This window comes from Giraffa tippelskirchi, chromosome 2 (genome assembly GCF_054371585.1).
Source record: "Giraffa tippelskirchi isolate mGirTip1 chromosome 2, T2T-mGirTip1v1.2.pri, whole genome shotgun sequence".
Classification (NCBI taxonomy): domain Eukaryota; kingdom Metazoa; phylum Chordata; class Mammalia; order Artiodactyla; family Giraffidae; genus Giraffa; species Giraffa tippelskirchi.
The window spans coordinates 36,136,572-36,160,110 of NC_137276.1; the positions used below are offsets into that span (position 1 = coordinate 36,136,572).

General features: G+C 35.5%; 1 protein-coding gene across 1 annotated transcript in view; it reads right to left on the reverse strand.

Annotated features, from left to right (window-relative positions):
- MARCHF5 (membrane associated ring-CH-type finger 5) overlaps positions 1-23,539 on the reverse strand; it is a 62,469-nt gene that overhangs the window by 19,181 nt on the left and 19,749 nt on the right. The window contains exon 2 of the mRNA XM_081554902.1: positions 17,024-17,226. Coding sequence (XP_081411028.1) covers positions 17,024-17,226 — 203 coding nt within the window. The remainder of the gene's footprint in view (positions 1-17,023; positions 17,227-23,539) is intronic.

A 23,539-nucleotide genomic window follows, 5' to 3' on the forward strand; every position in this document is an offset into this window, starting at 1 on the left:
AAACACACAAAAAAGGAGAATTACAATATCATTCTTCTGTACTATCTAATGAAATAATAGATCTGGAGGCAGTGAATGAAAAAATTATCAGTCAATGCTAAAACCAGTAGGTGGAAGCTGACAGGGAACACTACTGGATGGATCAAGTGATAACACCTGGGTCGACTGATCAGTCTTATCATAAAATATAAAAAAGACAACTGCACATTTTTTCCAGCTTTACTGAGATATTACTGAAACATATACAAGTTGAAGGTTTAGAATGCAATAGTTTGATAATATATATCAAGAAATAATTACCACAATAAGGTTAGTTAAAACCTTAATCCTCTTGCATAATTAACATTTTTGTGGTGGTAACACTTATGATCTACTTTCTTAACCTTCATTTATTTAATACAGTGTTAATTATGTCACCATACCATACATTGATCCTTAGAACTGATTTCAGCTTTTAAATGCAAGTTTGTACCCCTTGATCATATCTCCTATTATTTCCCAACCACCAGTCCCAACGATTCTACTGTTTGAATTTGGGTATTTTAGAGTCCACATATAAGTGAGAACATATAGTATTTTCTTTCTCTGACTTATTTTGCTTAACACAATGACCTTAAGATCCAGCCAACGATTCTACTATTTGAATTTGGGTATTTTAGAGTCCACATATAAATGAGAACATACAGTATTTCTTTCTCTGACTTATTTTGCTTAACACAATGACCTTAAGATCCAGCCATGTTGTTGCAAAAGCAGCATTTCCTGTTTTTTTAAATGGTTGCATATTCTACTGTATATACACACACACGTTTTCTTCATCATCTGTCGCTGGACCTTTAGGCTGCTTCCATATCTTGGCTACTGTGAAGAATGCTGCAGTGAACGTGGGGTGTAGGTTATCTCTTCCAGACAGTAATTTCATTCCTTCAGATACATACTCAGAAGCGGGATTGCTGGATCACATGATAGTTAAAAGAATATATTGTTTTAGTAATCTCCATAGTTTTCCATAGTGGCTGTACCAATTTATATTCCCACAAACAGTGCACACACTATCCTTTTCTCCACAACCTTGTTAACATTTGTTGTCTTTTTGTTAATAGTCATTCTCACAGGCATGAAGCAACATCTCACTGTGGTTTGATTTTCATTTCCCTGATGATTAGTGATGCTGAGTATCTTTTCATGCATCAGTTGACCATTTGCATGTCATATAAGGAAAATTTCAAGATCTTCATCCATTTTTAAGTCAGATTGTGTGTGGGTTTTGTTTTTGGATGTTGAGTTGTATGGGGGCTTCCCTGATGGCTCAGAAGGTCAAGAATCTGCCTGTAATGTAGGAGATGCGGGTTCGATCCCTGGGTTGGGAATATCCCCTGGAGGAGGAAGTGGCAATCCAATCCAGTATTCTTGCCTGAAAAACCCCATGGACAGAGGAACCTGGTGGACTACAGTCCAAAGGGTTGCAAAGAGTCAGACAGGACTAACGATGCACACATACATACACTGAGTTCTATGAATTTCTTATATATTTTGGATAGTAATCCCCTATCAGATAGATGCTTTAGGATGATTTACAAATATTTTCTCATTCCATGGTTTATCTTTTTATTTTCCTGTTTCTTTTTGCTGTGGAGAAATTTGTTAGTTTGCTATAGTCCAATTTGTTTATTTTTGTTTCTGTTGCTTATGAAGAAAAAAATCCAAAAAATAATTATCCAAAAAATAATTATAATGGATATCTAATTATTCAAAAAAATAATTGCCAAGACCAATGTCAAGGAAACTTTCCGATGTTTTATTCTCGAAGTTTCACACTTTCTGGTCTTAAATTTAAATTTCTAGGGACTTCCCTGGTGGTCCAGAGTTTAAGAATCCATCTTCCAATGCAGGGGACATGGGTTTGATCCCTGGTTGGGGAACTAAGATCCTACATGTCATGGAGTAAATAAGCCCACATGCTGCAGTGAAGAGCTGGTGAAGACAAAAAAAAAAAAAAAAAGAAATTGAATCTCTAATCCATTTTGAGTTACCATGTTGCTTTACATGGAGAAGGCAATGGCACCCCACTCCAGTACTCTTGCCTGGACAATCCCATGAACGGAGGAGCCTGGTAGGCTACAGTCCATGGGGTCGCTAAGAGTTGGACACGACTGAGCAACTTCACTTTCACTTTTCCCTTTCATGCACTAGAGAAGGAAATGGCAACCCACTCCAGTATTCTTGCCTGGAGAATCCCAGGGACGGCGGAGTCTGGTGGGCTGCGTCTATGGGGTCACACAGAGTCGAACACGACTGAAGCGACTTAGCAGCAGTAGCGGTTGCTTTACAATAGCTTTGTATTGAAGTTTAAATCAGTAAATATGATGACACCTGCTTTGTTCTTCTTTCTCAGGACTGCTTTGGCTATTTAGGATCTTTTGTATTTCCAAACCCTAGTTTTAGGATTAATTTCTCTAATTCTGTGAAAAATGCCTTTGAACCTGTAGGGATTACATTGACAATATAGATGGCTTTGGGTAGTATGGACATTTTAACAGTATTAATTGTTCCAATCCATGAACAAGAGATAGCTGTCCACTCATTTGTGTCTTCTTTTTGAAATGGAGATTTAAAAAAAAAATTAAAATTATGTTTGGCTGTGCTGGGTCTTCACTGCTGTGTGGGCTTTTTTCTAGCTGCAGTGAGTGGGGGCTACTCTCTAGTTGCAGTGCACAGGCTTCTCATTGCAGTGGCTTCTCATGGTGCATGGGCTTTAGTAGTTGCAGCAGGTGGGCTTACTTCTTTCTTTTCAATTCAGATGTCTTTTATGTCTTTTTCTTGACTAACTGTTCTGGGTAGGACTTCTAGTATTATGTTAAATAGGAGTGGTGAGAACAGACACCCCTCTCTTGCTCCTGATCTTAGTGGGTATGTTGCATATGATATTAGCTGTGAGTTTGTCATATACAGCTTTTATTATGTTGAGGTACATCCTTCTATACCCAATTTGTTGGGAGTTTTTTATCATGAAGGGATGTTGGATTCTGTCAAATACTTTTCTGCATCCATTGAGATACTAAGATTTTATCTTTCATTCTATTAATGTGGTATACCACATTGATTGATATGTAGATACTGAAACATCCTTACACCTCAGGGATAAATCCCACTTGATCATGGTGTATGATCTTTCAATATGCTGTTGAATTTGGTTTGTTAATATTTTGTTGTGAATTTTTACATCCGTATTCATCAAGGATATTGGCTTGTAGTTTTCTTATAGTGTCTGTATCCGGCTTTGGTATCAGGGTAATGCTGGCTTCATAAAATGAGTTTGGGAATCCCTCCTCTTTAATTTTAAAGAGTTTGAGAAGTATTGGTACTAATTCTTCTTTACATGTTTGGCAGAATTCACCAGTGAAACCATCTAGTCCTGGTCTTTTCTTTGTTGGGAGCTTTATGATCTCCTTACTTTTTATTGGTCTGTTCACATTTTTTATTTTTCATGATTCATTTTTTGTACGTTTTATGGTTCTAGGAATTTATCTTTACTTCTAGTTTATCCAATTTGTTGGCATACAGCTGCTCACAGTACTTTCTTAACACATTATTGACCACAAACGTATTAATATGTCTTGTTACCTAAAGGTTATTGACCAGAGACGTTTCTATATTTACTTATATAACAAATTGTTGGCCACAGGCATTAGTTTCTGTAAAAATCCCCCAGTCAATAATGTGTTAAGAGCCTTTGTATTTTGGAAGTGTCAGTTATAACGTTTCCTCTTTGAAAGACAACTACATATATGTACCTCATGTTGTGATGTAAAAGAAGTACACAGAAACATCTATGAAATATTCTTGAAAAAAAAATCACAGCAACCCCATAACCAGTATAAAAGAAATGCAAGGAATAAAGCAATATATTACTGACATATTCTTGGTATGGGTAATAACAAAACCCCCAAATGGGAAACTCTTGATGACAGATGATCTTTTTATTCAATGAAAAAATTATAAGGAAAGGTAAAATACTCAGTTTTACAAGTCACACTAGGTCTTGGGTCCACACAAAGCCAGAGTTTACCCTCAAACCCTCAAAAGGGTTAGATAAACCCTGGATGAAAGGGTAATAAGCTAGAAAAAAATCCACAGGACAATAAAATGAGCCAACAAAGAAAACTTTGTCTTATTTTCAAAAGATGGAAAGTACCATGAGGAGGAGAGTTTCTTCTAAGAATTTGTAAACATGGTCAATTAGCATGCTGATTTCAGGCTAGAAATCTATCTGTGCTATGGGAGAAAACCCAAACTCATATTAAAGTGATCCCATATTAGCAACATCCCTTGGCATCTACCAACAGCAAATGCAAATCAGTCTAGAGTTCCGTCACCTTCAGAATATGCATAGCCTACAAATATAAATACAGTTCCCACACTTAAGAGAAATAAAGCATCATGGGCAAGAGCCAGAAGAAAACAAATCAGGCTACCAAAGGCTAAATAATGGAACTATCAATCTGATCATGAAAAAATAACAAAATAACAATTATAAATGAACAAGCAGCGAGAGACTATAAAAAAAAAATGATCAGGCACATTTAAGAAACAATTAGAACTTACAGTGGGAACCCCATCTCCCCCTGCAGATCAGGCACTGCTCAAGAAAGAATCTGAGAAAAGGGTAACTGTTATAAAGAAATTATAATGCTACAGCAGAGACCAAAAGATGAAAAACACAGAAGAGACATGAAAAATAAAATGTCTAACATAACTCTCATCAGAGTTCTAGAATATGAGAACAGAGAGAATGGGGGAGAAGCAATATTTGAAGAGACAAAGCTAAGACTTTTCAAAGATAGTCACTTAAAAGGAAAGTAAGACATAAAACTTAGTAACAAGTACAGGGGAAAATTTAGTATGAGAGGAAAAACTATTTCAATCCAGATGATGATCAACTAAAGGGGAAAAGAGAGAAAAAAGGAGAAATAGAACACATTAAATTTGGCAGTAAAAATCCAACTATATGAGTATCACAGTAAGTGTAAAAAAGAATTCAGAAGAGTTGAAAATAAAAGAATGAGAAAAGATAAGCAAATGCAACAACATAAAAAAAAAAAAAAGCTGGTATGAGAGGGAGAAAAAGAGTATCTTTTCAGTGAATAAACCTGACAACACAACCTTACTGAGATGATCAACGTCAGTATCACAGGTGATAGGTAACATTGATAGTATGTGCCAGGTAACATAAGGAAAACCATACTTCATCTCTGTGGTCTTGTACCCTAAAACTCGTAACCCTAGTAGATGATGGAAAAAACATGAGATAGATCCTGACTGAGATAATATATAAAACATCTAACCTCAAAACTATCAAGGTCACCAAAAACAAGGCAAGTCTGAGAAACTGTTACAGTCACGAGGAGCCTTAAGGAGACATGATTAAACGTAATGTAATATCCTGAACAAGATCCTGGAACAGAATACAGACATTAGGGAAAAATTAAGAAAACCTGAATAAAGTATGGGCTTCAGTTAATAATAATAGCAGTATTGGTGCATTAATTATATTAGGTTGGTGCAAAAGTAATTGCAGTTTTGCACTGTTGAACTTTGCCATTTGATATTAGAATACATTCTTATATAAATGTGGTTATATTATACATCATTTTAACGTGCATATCTTGCTTTGTTTTTCTTGCTAATGACTTACTACTTGCTGTGTATTTTATATTTATTTTAGACTATGGAAATAATGTTAGACAAAAAGCAAATTCAAGGGATTTTCTTATTTGAGTTCAAAATGGGTTGTAGAGCAGCGGAGACCACTCAAAACCATCAACACATATGGCCCAGGAACTGCTAATGAATGTACAGTGCAGTGGTGGTTCAAAAAGAGAGACCAAGAGCCTTGAAGATGAAAAGTGTGGTGGCCAACCATCAGAAGTGGACAACAACCAACTGAGAGCGTCATCGAAGCTGAGCCTCTTAAAACTACACAAGAAGTTGCTGAAGAACTCAATGTCGACCATTCTACAGTCGTTTGGTATTTGAAGCAAACTGGAAAGGTGAAAAGGCTCAGTAAGTGCGTGCCTCATGAGCTGACTGAAAATTAAAAAAAAATTGTTTTGAAGCGTCCTCTTCTCTTATTCTATGCAACAACAACAAGCCTTTTCTCAATTAGGTTGTGATGTGTGATGAAAAATGGATTTTACACGACAGCCGGTGATGACCAGCTCAGTGGTTGGACACTACAGAAATAAACATTTCTCACTGGCAAAAGTGTGTTGATTGTAATGGCTCCCATTTTGATTAATAAAGATGTGTTTGAATCTAGTTATAATGATTTAATATTCATGGTTTTAAACCATAATTATGTTTGCACCAACCTAATAACAAATGTACCATAATACAGAAAGTGTTAATAACAGAGGAAAACTACATATGATATGCTCTCCATACTATCTTTGCAACTTTTCTATAAATCAAAAATTGTCCTAAAATAACAACAAATCAATTTTAAAAAAGCTGGTGTAACTATATTTTCATTCTAGAGTTGGCCCTCCATATCCAAGGGTTCTGCATCTGTGTATTCAACCATCTGCACACGGAAAATACCTGGGGCAAAAAATTCCAGAAAGTTCCTCAAATCAAAACTCAAATTTGCTGCACAATGGCAACTATTTACTTACCATTTACTTTGTATTAGATATTTTGAGTAATCTAGAGATGATTTAAAGAATATAGTAGAATGTACATCAATTATATGTAAACACTATGCCATTTTTTAAAAAGGGACTTGAGCACCCATGGATTTTGGTTTCTGCAGGGGTCCTGGAACCAACCTCCTATGGATACTGAGGAGCAACTATATTATCATATCTATATTATGTATAAGACAAAAAAATTCTTAAAACAGTCCTTAATGATAAAAAGTTGAAATCACCAGGGTATTTTATTTCTAAACCTGAGGGATAGGTAAATGAATGATAGTTGATTAGTCATTATTCCACATATGTATTTATGATATATTCTTTCTCAACAAATGAAATTTCATCATTAAAAAATAACCAAGTGAACATTCTGCTGAGTTTTGATAAATGCTAAGGCAGCAGATCGGAGAAGGCAATGGCATCCCACTCCAGTACTCTTGCCTGGAAAATCCCACGGACGGAGGAGCCTGGTAGGCTACAGTCCATGGGGTCGCTAAGAGTCGGATACGACTGAGCGACTTCACTTTCACTTTTCCCTTTCATGCACTGGAGAAGGAAATGGCAACCCACTCCAGTATTCTTGCCTGGAGAATCCCAGGGACGGTGGAGCCTGGTGGGCTGCCGTCTATGGGGTTGCACAGAGTCGGACACGACTGAAGCGACTTAGCAGCAGCAGCAGCAGCAAGGCAGCAGATATAATTAGTTCTGTAAATTGATAGGAGCATGTTGGCAAAGGCAATGAAAAAGCAGGCACTCCAATACAGTGTTGGGAAGATTAAATAGACATAATCTCTACAAAAGCCAGTTTGATGATATCTGCTAATGTTATAACTGTACATACTGTTTGACTTACAGAAATTCCACTCTAGTCATTTATCTTACAGAAATATTTGCACATGTAAAATTATTTTACACAGCTGTTTATGACAGCACTCTTTGTAGTAGTAAAAGATTATACAACAAAGTCTGTATGTCCATCATTAGGAGCCTGGTTATATAATCATACATCTATGTAACAATACAACTACAAAGAGAAAGAAAGCTCTTTATACACTAATATAAAAGCTCTTTATACACTAATATCTACCATATATTGCTAAGAAAAAAAAAGCAAGCATAGAACATGATGTATAGAATACTAGTCTAGAACCTGTTGTGCTCCACGTAACCATGTGCTCCATATTCTGTTTGCCTCTCCAAGTTTACTCCTCCTCTTTCTCCACCCTGCTTTGTGTATTGGGAAGCTGACCAAACAAACTGCATCATCTAGGTAACCTTGACCACTTCTTCTCATGTGTTCAAACAATGAGTGGAATGGCTAGGAAATCAGAGGGTGGTAAAAGTGTTAAGGCGATTTCCCCACCCTGGCACCTTGGTTGTATGCAGCCTGCCTTTCTCTAAGAGCACAGGTCATGTTGAGCAGCCAAAGCTTGTCGAGTTGTTAACAGATCTCCTGCCTTATACCTTCAGACCTAGGAATGTAAATGGTTTTCATAGTTGCCAGTCACTGAATATCTCCCTATCCCTTTTGTTCTTTTAACTCTACCCTAATGTTTATAGATTGTGTGTGTGTGTGTGTGTATGTTTAGGGAGGAAGGGAAAAAGAAGGAAGGCATGGGATGGCAGAGAAAGAGAGACAGAGGGAGAGAAAGAGAAATGAGAAGGAAGGGGAAGAAAGGATAAGAAAGAAAAAGAGAAGCACTTTGGAATGGAACACCAGAGATCTATAACAGTGGTTGCCGCCAAGGAAGGAAATTTATGTGGCATTGTGGTTGGTGGACATGGTAAAAAGACTTTTCACTGAATACCCTACACTTTGAATCTTGGTCCATGTAAATGTATTATCTGGAAGGAAAATACATAATTTGATTCCAATAGCATCAAATCACAGAAAATCTTTGTTTACATATAAAAAATATAATTTATTAACATTATCTCAAATTAATGCAAATTCCCAGTCTCTCTATTACATGAAACTACTACTTATCCATATAAGGCCTGATAATTGACTCACTGACTGCAAGTAACATAAAATTCAGCAATTTAAAATCCTGGTTCCTTACTTGCTAGAAACCCATGCATTTCCATTAAAAAAATACACTGAGTCTGTTTCCTTAACTGTAGAATAAGGACAATACCTACCATGAGAGCTAATACAATTAACATAGTGCCTGGCAAATAGAGTCTGTTAGCAAGTGATAGCTACTGATATCACTGTTAATATTATTAAAAGAAAACATTATAAAATAATAATAACTATTAATTTTATTTGCTAGATTCTCTAGGAAAGTTTTCTCCCAGGAATCATTCCTATCATCCCTAGAGAATATCTTTTCCTTTTAAGCTTTACACACCACCTAACATTTGACAACCAGTTTTTGAGGGTATTGTTAGTTATCTTCAACTCTACACAGAAGTTTGAATTAACGCTTAGTTGAGAACCATAAAATACAGAAATAGAAAACAAAGCTGTAACAAAAATTAAATTGAAAGTAATCTAAGAATTTACATAAAAGAGTGGAAGTGGCAACACTGATAACAGTTGAAATCAACTTTAAGACAAAAATTGTTACTAGAAACAAAGAAGGACATTTTATAATGGTAAAAGGGACAGTCCATCAGAAAAACACAACAAATTAGGAACATTTATGCATCTAACAACAGAGTGTAAAATAAAACAAAAATGGACAGAACTGGAGAAACAGACAATTCAACAATAGCTTAGACTTTACTAGCTCATTTTTAACGATGAGTAGGTAAAAGATCAACAAGGAAACAGAAGATTTCAAAAATTTATGAGTCAACTAGATATTTATATCACACTCTACCACAACCACCAATAGAATACACATCTTCCTAAGTATACATGGAATATTTGCCAGGATAAAGCTTGCTAGAACATAAAACAAGCCTCAATCATTTAAGAGAACAGATATCAAAGTATGTTCTTTGATCACAATGGAATGAAATTAGAATCAATAAAAGAAGGCATTTGGGAAATTTACAAATATATTAAAATTAAACCACACACTCCTAAATAATCAACAGGTCAAAGAAGAAATCCAAATATTGCTTAGAGAAATTTATAGATGTAAATGACTACATTAAAAAACAAGAAAGGTCAAGAGAATGAAAAGACAAAATACAGACTGGGATAAAAATATTTGCAAAAGATATTCCTGATAAAGAACTGTTATCCAAAAGATAGAAAGAACATTTAAAACTCAACAATAGGGAAAAAATGATCAAAAGACATTACCAATTATGACATCTTATCAAAGAAGGTATGACTGCTAATAAGCATATGAAAAGACATTTAATATCTACATCATTAGGGAACTGCAAATTCAAACAATACGATATAAATGGCTAAAATCCCCAAAACAGAAAACAAGTGCTGACAAGGATATAGAGAAACAGGAACTTATTGCTGGTCAGAATGCAAAATGTACAGCCATTCTGAAAGATAACTTGGTAGTTTCTCACAAAATTAAAAATACTCTTATCATATGATCCAGCAATTATGCTCCCTGTTATTTACCTAAATAAGCTGAAAATATATGTCCACACAAAAACCTGCACATAGCTGTGTACTATAGCTTTATCTGTAACTGCCAAAACCTGGAAGTAACAAGATGTCCTTCAGTAGGTGAATGGAAAAATAAGCTGTGATATGTCCAGATACTGGGATATTATTCAGTGCTCACAAGAAATGAATTATCTAACTATAAAGGGAGTATAGAAACTAAGGCTACATACCGTATGATCCCAACTACATGACATCCTGAAAAAGGCACATGAAAACAGTGAAAAGATCAGTGGTTGTCACAGTTTAGGGAAGAGGATGTGATGAATAATTGGTGGATTTTTACTGCAGTGAAAATACTATGTATTATACTATAATAGTGGATACATGTCATTATATATTTGTCCACACCCATAGAATGTACAATACCAAGAGTGAACCCTAATGTAAACTTTGGACTTTGGGTAGTAGTAATGTGTCAACATAGGTTCATCAGTAGTAAAAATGTATCACCCTGGTGAAACACATTAATAATGCAGGAGGCTAAAGCCCATGGACAGAGAAGCCTGGTGGGTTATAGTCCATAGGGTCGCAAAAGAATTGGGACATGAAGTGACTGGGCACACACGCATGTGAGGAGGCAGAGAGTATATGGGGTGTTTTTGTACCTTCCTCTCAATTTTCCTGTGAACTGTTCTAAAATGCAACGTCTGTTTTTAAAAAGATCTCAAATCCTTAACCTATCCTTACACTTTAAGAAACTAGAAAAAGAAAATCAAATTAAACCCAAACCAAGTAGAAAGAAACAATACAGACTAAAGTGGAAATAAATGAAATAGAAAGAGAGAAAAAACAAACAAACTGTAAGTTTGTTCTTTGAAAAGATCAACAAAATTAACAAATCTTTAGCTAGACTGACCAAGAAAAAAGAGGTAAGAGTCATATTACTAAAATAAAGTCATGAATGAAAGAGGGGACATTAATATTAACCTTACAGAAATTAAAAAATGAAAAGCTCAGGACCAGACGGATTCACTATCACCAAACATTTAAAGAATTAACACCAATCCTTCACAATGTCCTTCCCAAAAACGTGAGAGAAAAGATCACTTCCCAACTCATTTTATGAGACCAGTTCTCAAACCAGTGAAAGACACCAAAAAAAAATTACAGACCAATATCTACAGATAGAAAAATTCTCAAAATACTAGCAAACCAAATCCAGCAATATCTAAAATGGATTATACATCAATATCAAGTAGAATTTATCCCAGAAAGGTAACACTGGTTTACCATATGAAAATCAATTAATGCAATATACCATATATCAGTAACATAAAGGACAAAAACTACATGATCACTTCTATAGACTCAGAAAAGACATCTGACAAAATCTAACACCCTATCATGGTAAAAAACACTCAACAAAATAGAAGGGAAAATCTTCAATCTGATAGAAATTATCTATGAAAAACCCAGAGATAACATACTTCACAGTAAAAGACTGTTTTTGCTCTAAGATCAAAAATAAGACAGAGATGTCCTTACCACTTCCATTTAACATTCATTGTTCTGGAGTTTGCAGCCAGGGCAACTGTGCTGTGCTATGCTTAGTTGCTCAGTTGTGTCCCACTCTTTGCAACCCCATGGACTGTAGCCTGCCAGGATCCTCTGTCCATGGGGATTCACCAGGCAAGAATACTGGAGTGGGGTGCCATGCCCTCCTCCAGGGAATCTTCCCAACCCAGGGATCGAACCCAGGTCTCCCACACTGCAGGTGGATTCTTTACTGTCTGAGCCATCAGGGAAGCTCAGGGCAGCTAGGCAAGAGAATGAAATACAAGCAGCTAGACTGGAAAAGATGAAGCAAAACTGTTTCTATTCACAGATGACATGATATTATATATAGGAAATCCTAAGCAATGCACTAAAATACTATTACAACTATTAAATGAGAACAGCATGGTTGCAGGATATGAAATAAAAATACAAAAATCAACTGTATACTACACACTTGCAATAAGCAATCTGAAAATAAAATTAAGAAAACTGCATTGAAAATACCATCAAAATGAATGATAGAAATAAATTTAACAAAACAAATTTTGGGGAGTAAGGTATATACTACTAGATATAAAATAACCTATAAGGATACAACATGGAATACAGCCAATATTTTATAATAACTATAAATAGGGAATAACCTTTAAAAGTCATGAATCACTATACTGTATATCTGTAACTTATATAATGTAGTATCGCAACTATACATCAATTTAAAAAAACACCCCAAAATCCTTTACTTAAAAGAAAAAATAAGGAATGAATGAAATACTTACCAATAAATTTAACAAATGAAGAGACCTGTACACCACAAACATACTGTCCCTGGATCCTTTTGTTTAGCTAAACAAAATAACTATCTGGTCTTAAGCTACATATAAATATTTTTTTATTTTTTTGAAATATTTTATTTCTAATAGAAGACAAACTTTCCTCAGCTGGTGTTCTTTTCCTGTTTTAAATCTATGCTTCTTAACTTTAATATGCACATAAACTAAGGATTCCATGAAAATGCAGATCATTAATTATAACTAGGGGTGGAGCTAAGGTTCTTCATTCTTTTAATTAACTAACTCATTTAACTGCAACCAGCCTTAGTTGTGGCACATGGGATCTTTGATAAGGCATGTGGGATGTTAGTTGTGGCATGTGGGATCTAGTTCCCTGACCAGGGATTGAACCCCGGCCCCCTGCACTAGCAGCACAGGTCTTAGCCACTGAATTACCAGGGAATTCACCAGGTTTTTCATCCTTAACAGCTCTCAGATGATTCAATGTTGCTGGTTCTGAGACCATATTTTGAGTAGTTTTTAAGTGCCTGTAGTTACATACAACTGTCCTAATTCACTAGAAAAAAGTGAATAATGAGAGGAGTGAAAGTCTGACGAACTGTCTCTAAGTTTTCCATAGCCAGGCACGATATATTCCCTACTGACAATTAAGAACAGACACTTGCCACCATCCTTCCATTCTGGTCACCACTAAGTACCAGAAAAGATGCAGACTTTGGCCAGCTAGTCAAATAGACTGAGGCTAAATCCATATGAAAACTCTTTTTTAATACCTGCTATACAAAGACCGTCTCATAGAATGTTAACCATCAGCTCTTCCTCTCTGCATCTTTTCTCTTGTCTCTTATTCCTTCTTTTGGCCAGTGTCTCCTAAGTGTCTTTGGGAGACCAGTGGTGGTCCCTGGCAATCAACTGGTTTACTACTGACAATTTGGTTTAAAAAAAAGTGATAAAAGCTTTGATCACAAACATTTCATAAACTGAAAAGATTAATTATGACTTTCAAGGAAATTCTTTTAGGTTCTTAACTGTTATGTTCCAAGGGTCATATATGCTTTACAAGGTTAAGAGAAGACTGACTGTTTCAGCTAACAAACTTTGACATCATGAGTTGTTTACATTAGCTAAATATATTATTTTGTTGTTGTTCTTATCAGTGTGTTAAGTCTCTAATTTAAGTAATCAATGCCTCAAAAGCATTCACTGAAGAGTAGAAGTGATGAAAACATACTTGACTTGAAATGATAAATAGTATGATCTTATAGAGTGAAAACAGTAGGATCTTAGAGTGGGCTGTGACCAGTGAATTACAAGTTACTAGTCTGCACTAGGGGACCTCCTTATTCCCATCACAGTACAACACATTTTAAAACAGGGACTAAATCATTATAAAACAGTAATAAGAAGCCACTGAAGTCAAGACTATGGTTTTCCAGAGGTCATGTATGGATGTGAGAGTTGGACTATAAAGAAAGCTGAGCGCTGAAGAACTGATGCTTTTGAACTGTGGTGTTGGAGAAGACTCTTGAGAGTCCCTTGGACTCCAAGGAGATCCAACCAGTACATCCTAAAGGAGATCAGTCCTGGGTGTTCATTGGAAGGACTGATGTTGAAGCTGAAACTCCAATACTTTGGCCACCTGATGCGAAGAACTGACTCATTTAAAAAGACCCTGATGCTGGGAAAGATTGAAGGCAGGAGGAGAAGGGGACCACAGAGGATGAGATGATTGGGTGGCACCACCGACTCAATGGACATGGGTTTGGGTGGACTCCGGGAGTTGGTGATGGACAGGGAGGCCTGGTGTGCTGCGGTTCATGGGGTCGCAAAGAGTCGGACACGACTGAGCGACTGAACTGAAGTCTTCAAATAATTTTCAACCACAAAGCCACTGAAGTCTTCATATAATTTTCAACCAATGTAGTAAACCAACTGAAACCTGCATTACAAATTTTGTCACTGACAGCAAAGATTAAAAACTGTAAAGGAACTTTAACTTATTTTAACAAAATCAAGTGTAATTACAGTCAGCTGCAAAATTAATGACAAATATGCTCAAAAAGAAAACACTGTACTGGTATATTTCTGTATCAGATGACACTACTGGACATTATATAACAGGTGTCATATTCAGTGAGTAAAAACAGTTAGTATCACAGATGTATGCTCTTAAATATTTTGTTTTATGACTATAAGAAACCACTAGTATTCAAAGTATGAATCAACCCTTGGCATATTTATAACCTGTAAATAATGAAATAAAACTTTAATTCTGATTATCAATGAAAACATGCTTTAGAGAAGAGATTTTCTTTTAACCAACAATTATCTTTGAACCTTAACTTGAAAACATACACTAGGATCAACATAGCCAAAAGCACTAGTCGTGTGTAGCCAGGAACATAATGGCACCTAAAAGTCAGTTCACACAAGGCTTCATTTACAGGCAACAGCTGGTGTTTGACAGTTAAATTTTCCATTGAGTCTGTTAAAGATTGCATAGAAAATTGTGAATATATATATTCAACTGCAGCCCCTGAGCAGATATCCTCGGCTTATTATGTCAGGAAAAAAGAAGTAAGCACAACACTCTGCTGTTTTATCTTGTCAGGAGGAAAGATGCTACCAAAAGCTATTCAAATGAAGGATATACATTTCCACCCCATGACATCAATAAGGTCAGTAAAAAAATTTCTGTGATTATCTGTGGCTTACTCAAGTGGCAGATCTCTGTGAGACATACAGTATAGTGAATAGCTTGAACCCATCATAGCTGAAATTCTTCAGGATAAAATACAAAGACCAAATTATGATACACACAGCTTAACCATAGTTTGACTTTTCCAACATCTAGCCATGTTCTATCCTTGTTGTAGAATGAAACAGGTGTCTTATTATTAGTATACTTAGAAAAATGTATTCAGTTACCACACTAGACCTAAAAAAATGTATTTCCTGGAACTGAAATACACCAGAAAGGACAGATTTACCCAGTGCCACTTTCCAAACTGAAATGTTCAACTTCATTGCTGAGTGCCATACATTTGTCAACTCAGACATTGTAGGTAGTTTTCACTGAGAATTCTTGCAATAATTTTGGTATTCATCCATCTGAATATCTAAAACATCTAAAAGAATCATCCTATACTTGCTGCTGAATCATTCTATACTTGGTTGTTGGAAATATTCAACAATCTATAGTTGAAAAGTGGGATTATCTGATTTAGCAGAACTAATGAGGAGGACAAGAAACTGTAGCTTTGACTTCAGTGAGCCAGGTATCAATGTGGTGAAAGACTGAAGCATTAATTGCTTTTCATGATGTTTAAAAGACCCATCAATGAGATCCACAAATGCTAAATGTCCAAAAAATGGTACTTTCTCTACTACACTATTTTTCTTTCACAGAAAACTATCACTTCTTCCTATCAATTATGTTAGAGAAATACAGACAACTATGGAAATTTTGATTGCCCTTATTATTAATCTTCTCATATTTTAGAAAAGCACTTCATCATCTGCATTTATGTAGGTTTATTAAAAAAAAAAAGGTTTGATTTCAATATGTATAGCACCTAGAAAAAAAATAACATATCTAGTAATTTCCAATTTCTCCTTGAAACATTCCTCCACCAAGTCATTTTTTCCTTTGGACCTTCCAATAAACCAAACTGCTTTCAAACACTTCTTGATTGTAGTCAAGGATGATATTAAAAATGTTTAATAACATATTTATTATATGGCATGGCATAACCACCAGAGAGAATGACACCAGTTCATAATCACATGGCTGTATTGAAACATGCTAACTAAATATCAGTGTTAGTTATAGCTTCCTTTAAACATTCTGCTACACTTATTTAAGCCTGATTCTCAAAGGCTATTGTTGGTTATTTCTTGCCAGCCAATTCTCAGAGAAAGGAAAATAATTTTCATGAAAGACAGCCAGCCCATATAAATTGGATTCCAAAGATGAATTTAACACTGTATATTTATTAAATATTTAATGTCCTTACTTTTATTCCTTAATATAAAAATTAAGACGAATAAGTATTAGAACTACTGTTTTCTTTCTCCCACACCATTGGTTTCCAGAGAATGAGGCTCCTTAGCTTTTTATTATAGTTGTGTTACTTGATTTTTATCTACATAATTAGATATCCAAGTTCTTTATCTGTTCAACCAAATGAAAACATTTAATACACAAATGGATAGATTTGGGAATATATTAAGGATAATGTAAACTTAGCAAAACAAGTAAATATCTGACATTTAGAGATAAAACAGAAATGGAATAGAGAAATTCACAAAAAAGCAAAGAGATGAGTCACTTAAAGATAAGCCTAGGATCTTAAAGAGTCACATACAATGTAAGAACATGGTGTGTATATATATATATATGTATATATACACGTATATCTCTGTGTTGGTTTTAGGGATCTTCTTACCCAACTTTGGAAAAACTATTAAGTATTCAGCATTGCACTGAGGACATGCCACTCTGGCTGTACTGTTTCCTCTTTGTTTTTCATCCACCCAGCGCTGTAGACAAGCCTGGTGAACCCATTTTGTAGATCCTCTGCATCTGCATGGTCTCACCCATTCAGCTGTTCTATCATCTTCATCAGTGGCAAAACACACCCAGCAACTTCTGTAAATTAAGAGAGAAAACAATGATATTATTATTAACACTCCAGCCTCCTCTTCACTGCAGCTCCACTTAATGGGATGAACTTACTATGTTATATTATAGAACCTTTAATTCCATATTAAAAGACTGAGGGGAAAAATAACCAACACATTTCCAGTAGAGTAGCTTCTCCTTTTTTGTTTTTCCTTGTGTTCTGCAGAGCCTTGTGTTTTCTGAATTTTGTTTTTACATAACTTCCTCACTCTTTCTAGTAATTTTTCACCTTCTCTAATGAACCAGAATGCAGAGACAATCCTCAAGCTGCTTTTATAAGACCTAATAATTCTTGAGGAGTGGTAAGTACAGGAATACGTGAAATTCAGTGTATCTCCAATTTCCACATTAATCTCTTTTTTTAAAACATAAATTTATTTATTTTAATTGGAGGCTAATTACTTTACTATATTGTAGTGGTTTTGCCATACATTGACATGAATCCGCCACGGGTGTACATGTGTTCCCCATCCTGACCCTACCCCCCCCATCCCTTCCCTCTGGGTCATCCCGGTGCACCAGCCCCGAGCACCCTATCTCATGTATCGAACCTGGACTGGCAATCTGTTTCACATATGATAATATACATGTTTCAATGCCATTCTCCCGAATCATCCCACCGTCACCCTCTCCCATAGAGTCCAAAAGACTGTTCTATACATCTGTGTCTCTTTTGCTGTCTCGCATATAGGGTTATCGTTACCATCTTTCAAATTCCATATATATGCATTAGTATACTGTATTGTTGTTTTTCTTTCTGGCTTACTTCACTCTGTATAATGGGCTCCAGTTTCATCCATCTCAGTAGAACCGGTTCAAATGTATTTTTTTTAATGGCTGAGTAATATTCCATTGTGTATATGTACCACAGCTTCCTTATCCATTCGTCTGCTGATGGACATCTAGGTTGCTTCCATGTCCTGGCTATTGTAAACAGCGCTGCGATGAACATCAGGGTACATGTGTCTCTTTCAATTCTGGTTTCCTTGGTGTGTATGCCCAGCAGTGGGATTGCTGGGTCATATGGCAGTTCTATTTCCAGTTTTTTAAGGAATCTCCACACTGTTCTCCATAGTGGCTGTACTAGTTTGCATTCCCACCAACAGTGTAAGAGGGTTCCCTTTTCTCCACACCCTCTCCAGCATTTGTTGCTTGTAGACTTTTGGATAGCAGCCATTCTGACTGGTGGGAAATGGTACCTAACTGTGGCTTTGATTTGCATTTCTCTGATAATGAGTGATGTTGAGCATCTTTTCATGTGTTTGTTAGCCATTTGTATTTCTTCTTTGGAGAAATGTCTGTTTAGTTCTTTGGCCCATTTTTTGATTGGGTCGTTTATTTTTCTCGAATTGAGCTGCAGGAGTTGCTTGTACATTTTTGAGATTAATTCTTTGTCAGTTGCTTCGTTTGCTATTATTTTCTCCCATTCTGAAAGCTGTCTTTTCACCTTGCTTATAGTTTCCTTTGTTGTGCAAAAGCTTTTAAGTTAAATTAGGTCCCATTTGTTTATTTTTGCTTTTATTTCCAATACTCTGGGAGGTGGGTCATAGAGGATCCTGCTGTGATTTATGTCGGAGAGTGTTTTGCCTATGTTTTCCTCTAGGAGTTTTATAGTTTCTGGTCTTACGTTTAGATCTTTAATCCATTTTGAGTTTATTTTTGTGTATGGTGTTAGAAAGTGTTCTAGTTCCATTCTTTTACAAGTGGTTGACCAGCTTTCCCAGCACCACTTGTTAAAGAGATTGTCTTTTCTCCATTGTATATTCTTGTCTCCTTTGTCGAACATAAGGTCTCCATAGGTGCGTGGATTTATCTCTGGGCTGTCTATTTTGTTCCACTGATCTATATTTGTCTTTGTGCCAGTACCATACTGTCTTGATGACTGTGGCTTTGTAGTAGAGCCTGAAGTCAGGCAGGTTGATTCCTTCAGTTCCATTCTTCTTTCTCAAGATTGCTTTGGCTATTTGAGGTTTTTTGTATTTCCAAACAAATTGTGAAATTATTTGTTCTAGTTCTGTGAAAAATACCGTTGGTAGCTTGATAGGGGTTGCACTGAATCTATAGATTGCTTTGGGTAGTATACTCATTTTCACTATATTGATTCTTCCAATCCCCGAACATGGTATATTTCTCCATCTATTTGTGTCATCTTTGATTTCTTTCATCAGTGTTTTATAGTTTTCTATGTATAGGTCTTTTCTTTCTTTAGGTAGATATATTCCTAAGTATTTTATTCTTTTTGTTGCAATGGTGAATGGGATTGTTTCCTTAATTTCTCTGTTTTCTCATTGTTAGTGTATAGGAATGCAAGGGATTTCTGTGTGTTAATTTTATATCCTGCAACTTTACTATATTCATTGATTAGCTCTAGTAATTTTCTGGTGGAGTCTTCAAGGTTTTCTATGTAGAGGATCATTTCATCTGCAAACAGTGAGAGTTTTACTTCTTCTTCTCCAATCTGGATTCCTTTTATTTCTTTTTCTGTTCTGACTGCTGTGGCCAAAACTTCCAAAACTATGTTGAATAGTAGTGTTGAGAGTGGGCACCCTTGTCTTGTTCCTGACTTTAGGGGAAATGCTTTCAATTTTTTACCGTTGAGGATAATGTTTGCTGTGGGTTTGTCATATATAGCTTTCATTACAACATTAATCTCTTAACCTCTTGAACTTGGAGAACAAACGTGTTACACAAATGATTTCACATATGGTCTCATTCAATTTTCACCTGAGAGAGAGAAAAAACCCAGTCATTTCTCTTTCTGGTAAAGTATGACTGTAAGAGAGAAAGATGATTAAATTTAAAAGCACAAAGGAAAGAATAGATGAAGACATCAGGATAAATTGTTTTTGGATAGTAAGATGATAGATTTGGGCTTACATGTTTCCATTATAGGTATGAGTGGCTTTCCTTTTTTCTGGGAATTGAATTATATTTATTATATTTGAAACCTAGAAGTCTCAAATCTGGGATGCCTATATTATAAAAAGAATCTTTATTGAGATGGTTAATTTTTAAACTTTTTCCCATTTTACTCTTAAGGGTACTTCATGAACTCTAATTTGTTCTTGTGGAATTAGGTTGCAATTCCTTATTTTTTCCTCCCAATTAACACAAGTTTTGACATCTATTTCCATTAGGGCAAATATTACAATTTAACTCAATGACATCATTCACTCCCTTCTACTACCACTGCCCAAGAGGAAAACAACTGCTAATTAAAGCTTGTCACCTACTGTGCACTTTTCACTTAATTAGATAAGTTGGCTTCTGTTACAACAACTAGCTTAACTATGCTCAGTGGGAAAGACTTATATAGTCAGGTACTGTAGATAAGTCTCCAGTCTTTGTAGATCAACATGAATTTTAATTGCATGCACCAATTAAAACTTCTTAGAATACGGGGGAAAAACTGAACTGAATACATGGTAATAATATCCAAAATTGTGTTTTTACTCAGCTTTCAAAATCAGATTTCATATTACCTACCTAGGTAAAACAAGCATGTTTGAGCATGCTTGACCCTCTGACTCACCTCAGCCAAGCTGTCTGGGCCTTCGTGCTATATATTGGTTAAACAGAAATGTCTCCTCCTCCACCTTATTTTTTTTAACTTTACTGTGGTAAAATATAAACATAAAACTTACTACTTTAACCATTTTTAAGACTACAATTCAGTAGCACTAAGTCATTCACACTGTTGTCCAACCATCACTACTACCTGTGATTTGACTGGGTTTCAACCTAGTTTTTTTCATAAAATTTCAGCTGACAAGTAAAGAGCAAATAGGCCAATTATCTGCAGTATTAGTATATATATTTCCCCATAACCAATGTATATTTGTAAATATATTTGTATATTGCTGGCGAAATGAAATGTATTATTTTGGTAACAAAATATATAGGCAGAAATATCTAGAAACTAGACTTCTAGGTTCTTGTAGGTTTTTCATATCAACAATGGAACATATATGTAGCTAAATTAAACTGAATCTTAAATTAAGCCAATTTCCAGTCATCAGGAAAAAACAAAATGTAAAAGTATTAATTAGGTTGAACCAAATGAAACTGCCTATATTTATGTTTTAAATTTTTATTTAAATGGCAGTTTCATATATCAATCTAATGGGAATATTTGTATAGCTATAATCTTTACAAATTCTGGATAAGAATAAGCCTATTTCCATGCCACCCCACCCCCCCAATTAATATGAAAAATTTCAAACTTAAAAAAAAAAAAACTGTTTGGTGAATATCCATATTCCTAACACCCAGATTCTATCATTTTGCTACATATTCTTTCACCAATCTTATTTTTTGATGCATTTCAAAGTTTCAGACATTAGTGCACTTCACCCCTAAACACATTTACTGTTTTACTTTTTAGAAGGTACTCAGGGGGTCGCACAGAGTTGGACACGACTGAAGCGACTTAGCAGCAGCAGCAGCAGGTGACATTTAAAAGAGGCACTTCTGGATATTTTTCTAATTTTATGGCTGTGGTATTTAAGATAGTTGAACAATGATTTACAGTGAACTTATTAGGTACATTGTTTAATTCATGGTGATAGTGAGTATGCTGCCGCTGCTGCTGCTAAGTTGCTTCAGTCGTGTCCAACTCTGTGCGACCCCACAGATGGCAGCCCAGCAGGCTCTGCCAACCCTGGGATTCTCTAGGCAAGAATACTGGAGTGGGTTGCCATTTCCTTCTCCAGTGCATGAAAGGGAAAAGTGAAAGTGAAGTTGCTCAGTCATGTCTGACTCTCAGTGACCCCATGGACTGTAGCCCACCAGGCTCCTCCATCCATGGGATTCTCCAGGCAAGAGTACTGGAGTGGGGTGCCATTGTTTAAAAATTTGGATTTTTAAGCTAATGCTCATTAGAGATTAACTGAAATTATTCTATAGAGGGGATATTTAAAAAAAGAATCCTTATTGATAACAATACTCCCAAAAGGTTTGCTGATTTTCAACATCTACCAACTTACCATATACATTTTCCATTTATTCTAATCACTTAACATTACATCTGATGATGGTCATCTGAGATCAAATAGTATTGCCCACAATATGTAAATTCCTAATAATACCACCAAATTACTGCATCTAAAAATTATAATTTAGATGCAAATAAGTATCAAATGAAGACTTATAACTTAATAGTACAAAACAAGCAAGCAACTGAAAATTAAAGAAACTGCCAGTAACATACACTGTGCATGCACTGATTCCATGTAGTTTCATTGGTTCCATGAAGCTGCATAAACAAATTAAATGGAAGATTGTACTTATTTGGAAAACTCTATAGTTTAATTTGGGCTACATCTAGTAGATACAAGATATCTAAAGTTCCAGTGAAATTACCATAGGTACATCCTTCCCTATTTTAAGAAGAAGGATCAATCTGGATAGATCAGAGAAGATTTCAGGAAGGTGTGACAGTAGAAATTTGCAGTGGTAAGTGATTTTATCATAGGGATTCTCAAAACAAAATTCTCTGAGACCAGCAAGCAGTTCAGAATCACTAGGAAACTTGCAAATTCTCTGGCTCTACTCCAGACCTAGTAAATAAAAAAATCGAAAGGAAGAGGGCCTAGAAATCTGTGTTTTAACAAACCCTCAAAGGTGACGTGATATTAAATAAAGTTTGGGAACTGCTAGTACAGAAAAATGGCAGGTTAAAAAAAAGCAAAGAGACTGGAGAAAGCAAACTGTGTGAAAGGGATAATTACTGGACTTACTTAAGGTAGAAATAATAGCTTCTGATGACTACATATTTTTAATATAAATAACAGTACAGAAAATGTTAAGTTCTAAATAACTTATTAACTGATACACCACCTTAATAGGTTTATGAGTTTAACCTACATGATATGGAAAGAACATTAGTCTGTGAAATAAGGGCCAGGTATGTGGGAAATTAACTTAAAGCATATAAAAATGGTCACATGGGCAGACAGCCTATAAGACAGTTATTAGTCTTTAGGGCTGGAAATGAGGGGAGGGAACAATGTCTGTATAGAAATCTTTTCTTCCCTCATTAAAAAAAAAAACTTAAAATAGTCTAACCAGGAATATCACCTAAGGAGGTTTTATAATTATGCTTTCACTCTTTGCTTCTCCATACCCTGCTCCCTCCTTGATGCAATCTATTTCAGCTATTCATTCCCCAATTCCCTGCCTTCTTCCATTTAAGGAGAAAAGAGGTTGTTTGAAAATGATGGGTTTATAGTTTCTCAAGATCTTAGGAAGGTAGAAATTTGTGGTTTAATGTACAGCATGA